The following is a 2,881-nucleotide window of genomic DNA, read 5'->3' on the forward strand; positions in this document are numbered from 1 at the left end:
CCCCTTTGTGATATCAGAAATCCTAAGAACACGCCGGAGCTGACCTCGAACGAGCACTTCTCGGGGTTAAGCTTCATGTTATGCTTCCTTAGGACATCAAAAGTTTCTTGCAAATGTTTAAGATGATCACCTGCGTTCAAAGACTTAACAAGCATATCATCTATGTAAACTTCCATGATTTTACCTATTTGTTTTTCAAACATCTTGTTTACGAGCCGTTGATAAGTGGCTCCGGCATTCTTTATACCGAAGGGCATCACATTATAGCAATAAGCATCAAGGAAACTCATTAACTCATTCTCGGCCTTCACATCAATCATTTGATCGATGTTTGGTAGTGGGAACGAATATTTTGGGCACGCCTTATTCAAGTCCTTATAATCTACACACATGCAAAATTTATTATTCTTCTTAGGAACTACTACTACACTAGCTAGTCAGTTTGGATACTTTACCTCTCGGATCGAACCGATATCAAGTAGGCAAGTTACCTCTTCTTTGACGAATTTATTCCTGGCCTCCGCAATAAGGCATTTCTTTTGTCTTACTAGAGGGATGTTGGGATCCAAGCTTAGCTTGTGTACGACCACTTCCATTGGGATACCTGTCATATGCACATGCGACCACCCAAAACAATCTGCATTATATTTAAGAAATTCAATAAAGCCAGACCTGAGGTCGGGGTGCATTCCTATCCCTAAGTGGAATTTACTTTCTAAGAACTTTGCAAACAATGCAACTTGCTCGAGCTCCTCCGCTGTGGATTTTTGTTGCATCCATCTCTTCTGGTACCTGGAAGTATCTCAGCACCTAATAAGATTTTGATGCTCCTTCCCCTATCTAACTTCATTCGACTCGGGAGCAGGCGCCGGTTCCTGTAAATGCTATGTCGCATGCTCCTTCCCTTTACTACTAGAGACCGAAATCGCATTCATCTCCCTTGCCGCCGGTTGGTCTCCTCTTATCTGTTTGATTCCTTTGGGTGTCGGGAATTTCAGCAACTGATGGTACATTGATGGTGCGGCTCTCATCTCGTACAACCACGGTCTTCCCAGAATAATATTATAACTCATGTCACCGTCCACCACTTCGTAAAGAGTCATCTTCATCACCACTTCGGCGCTCGTTGGCAGCAAGATCTCTCCTCAGGTTGTCACACTTACGATGTTGAATCCGACGAGGAGTTTTGTGGCCGAAATGATGCTTCTGGTGAGTTTGGCTTGCTCCAATATTCTCCATTGTATGATATTGGTTGAACTTCATGGATCTACCTGAACACGTTTGATTTTAAAATCAAATACATTTAAAGAAATTACCATAGCATCGTTGTGCGGTAGCAACAGTCCGTCTGTGTCTTCCTCCGTGAAAGTGATGTCGTCTTCAGCGACTTCCCGGAGTTTGTTGCTATGGGTTATTGATACCTTCATCTTTTTTGCTGCCAAGAAGGTGACCCTATTAATTTCGTTTCCCCCGAAGATCATGTTAATCGTCTGGCGCGGGGGATCTTCTCCTGCTTTTGAGGGCTTCGCGTTATCACGGTTGCGACCGTAGTTGTTCTTAGCCCAGTCACTTAAGAACTCTCTGAGATGAACATTTTTCAGTAGTGTTGCCACCTCTTCACGCAGATGTCGGCAGTCCCCAGTCTGGTGGCCATTTATCCTGTGGTATTTGAGAACCGCGCTTCTTTAGTTTTTCTCATAGCTGATACCAACTCCACTACACTGACGTTGAAATTGTATTCTGATAACCTGGGTAGGAAGGATCCCGTGTGCCTGATGCTTCTTTGTCCTGCAATGATCTATTGTTTTGACCGTGATCAGCTCTTCTGTCGGTAACGAACCTATTTGCCGACCGAAAACCTCTGCTGCGTCCTTCGGCCCGTTCGTAGGGCACAAATCGGCCCCTCCAAGATCGTCTATCTGTGTCTAAATCATCTTTTGATTTTTCTTTATTCTTGTCCCGTCCTTTTTCCGACAATGGAAAGCCAACCTGATCATCTTCAATTTTATCTTAGACTCGTACAGGTTGTGGACATCCACCCAAGTTGTCGCTTGGAACTCAAGCAAGCTTTCCTTCAATTTTCGGGAAGCGTCAGAACTTCTATGATTCAGAACCTTGGTGAATGCTTCAGCCGCCCATTCATCCGGAACAACCGGGAGCAACATCCTCTCTTTTTGGAACCAAGTGACAAATTCCAGCAGCAAATCGGACTCTCCTTGTGCAATTTTGAATATGTCGGCCTTTCGGGCCGGCACCTTTCTAGCCCCAGCATGGGTCTTAATAAAAGAGTCTGCGAGAATCTCAAAGGAATCTATGGAATGCTCGGGTAACAACGAATACCACGTCAAGGCTCCCCTCATGAGAGTCTCTCTGAATTTCTTCAGCAAAACAGATTCAATCTCGTGGGGAGCTAAATTGTTCGCCTTCACCACCGGTGTATAGGCAGTAATATGATCCTGAGGGTCTGAAATTCCATCATACTTCGGCACGTCGGCCATTTTAATCCGCTTGGGGATTAATTCCGGTGTCGTGCTTGGTTTATGCGGCAAATGAGTATACTTCTTTGAGTTCGGCCCTATCAGCACTGGTAGTGCACTCGGGATTTGGTCCATGCGGGCGTTCACTTCCCTCATAAACCGTAAGAGTTCGCTTTTAAATGGACTGTTCTCGTTGTTGTGGCCTGATCCGCTCCCCAGCCCCATCGAAGCCAACCCCGCCCCTTGGGGAGTTGTTGTCGACCCTCTGCATCGTTTGATTCGCGGGAGCACTGGGAGAAACTGAACCTCGTCCATTCGCGTTATTGGAAGCCCCCGACAATGCCTACTTTAACTCCATCATAACCTTATCCTGCTGTGTGAGATGGCCTATAATGGCCGCTTGT

General features: G+C 45.6%; 1 protein-coding gene across 1 annotated transcript; it reads right to left on the reverse strand.

Annotated features, from left to right (window-relative positions):
• Window positions 1–1,259: 1,259 nt before the first annotated feature.
• LOC138899301 (uncharacterized) lies at window positions 1,260–2,498 on the reverse strand. The gene is made up of 3 exons (XM_070185459.1): window positions 1,990–2,498; window positions 1,317–1,659; window positions 1,260–1,271 (listed from the first exon to the last, which is right to left on the reverse strand). Exons 1-3 carry the CDS (start codon window positions 2,496–2,498, stop codon window positions 1,260–1,262), a joined length of 864 nt encoding a protein of 287 aa, XP_070041560.1.
• Window positions 2,499–2,881: the final 383 nt, after the last annotated feature.

This window comes from Nicotiana tomentosiformis, chromosome 9 (assembly GCF_000390325.3).
Source record: "Nicotiana tomentosiformis chromosome 9, ASM39032v3, whole genome shotgun sequence".
NCBI classification, from domain to species: Eukaryota; Viridiplantae; Streptophyta; class Magnoliopsida; order Solanales; family Solanaceae; genus Nicotiana; species Nicotiana tomentosiformis.

Excerpts from the sequence above, each read along its gene's own strand:
- LOC138899301 (XM_070185459.1), bottom strand. The coding sequence starts at position 2,498 with ATGGCCGACGTGCCGAAGTATGATGGAATTTCAGACCCTCAGGATCAT. Across the intron at positions 1,660-1,989 it reads ATAAAATTGAAGATGATCAG|GATAAATGGCCACCAGACTG; the intron begins GTTGGCTTTCCA and ends CAAATACCACAG.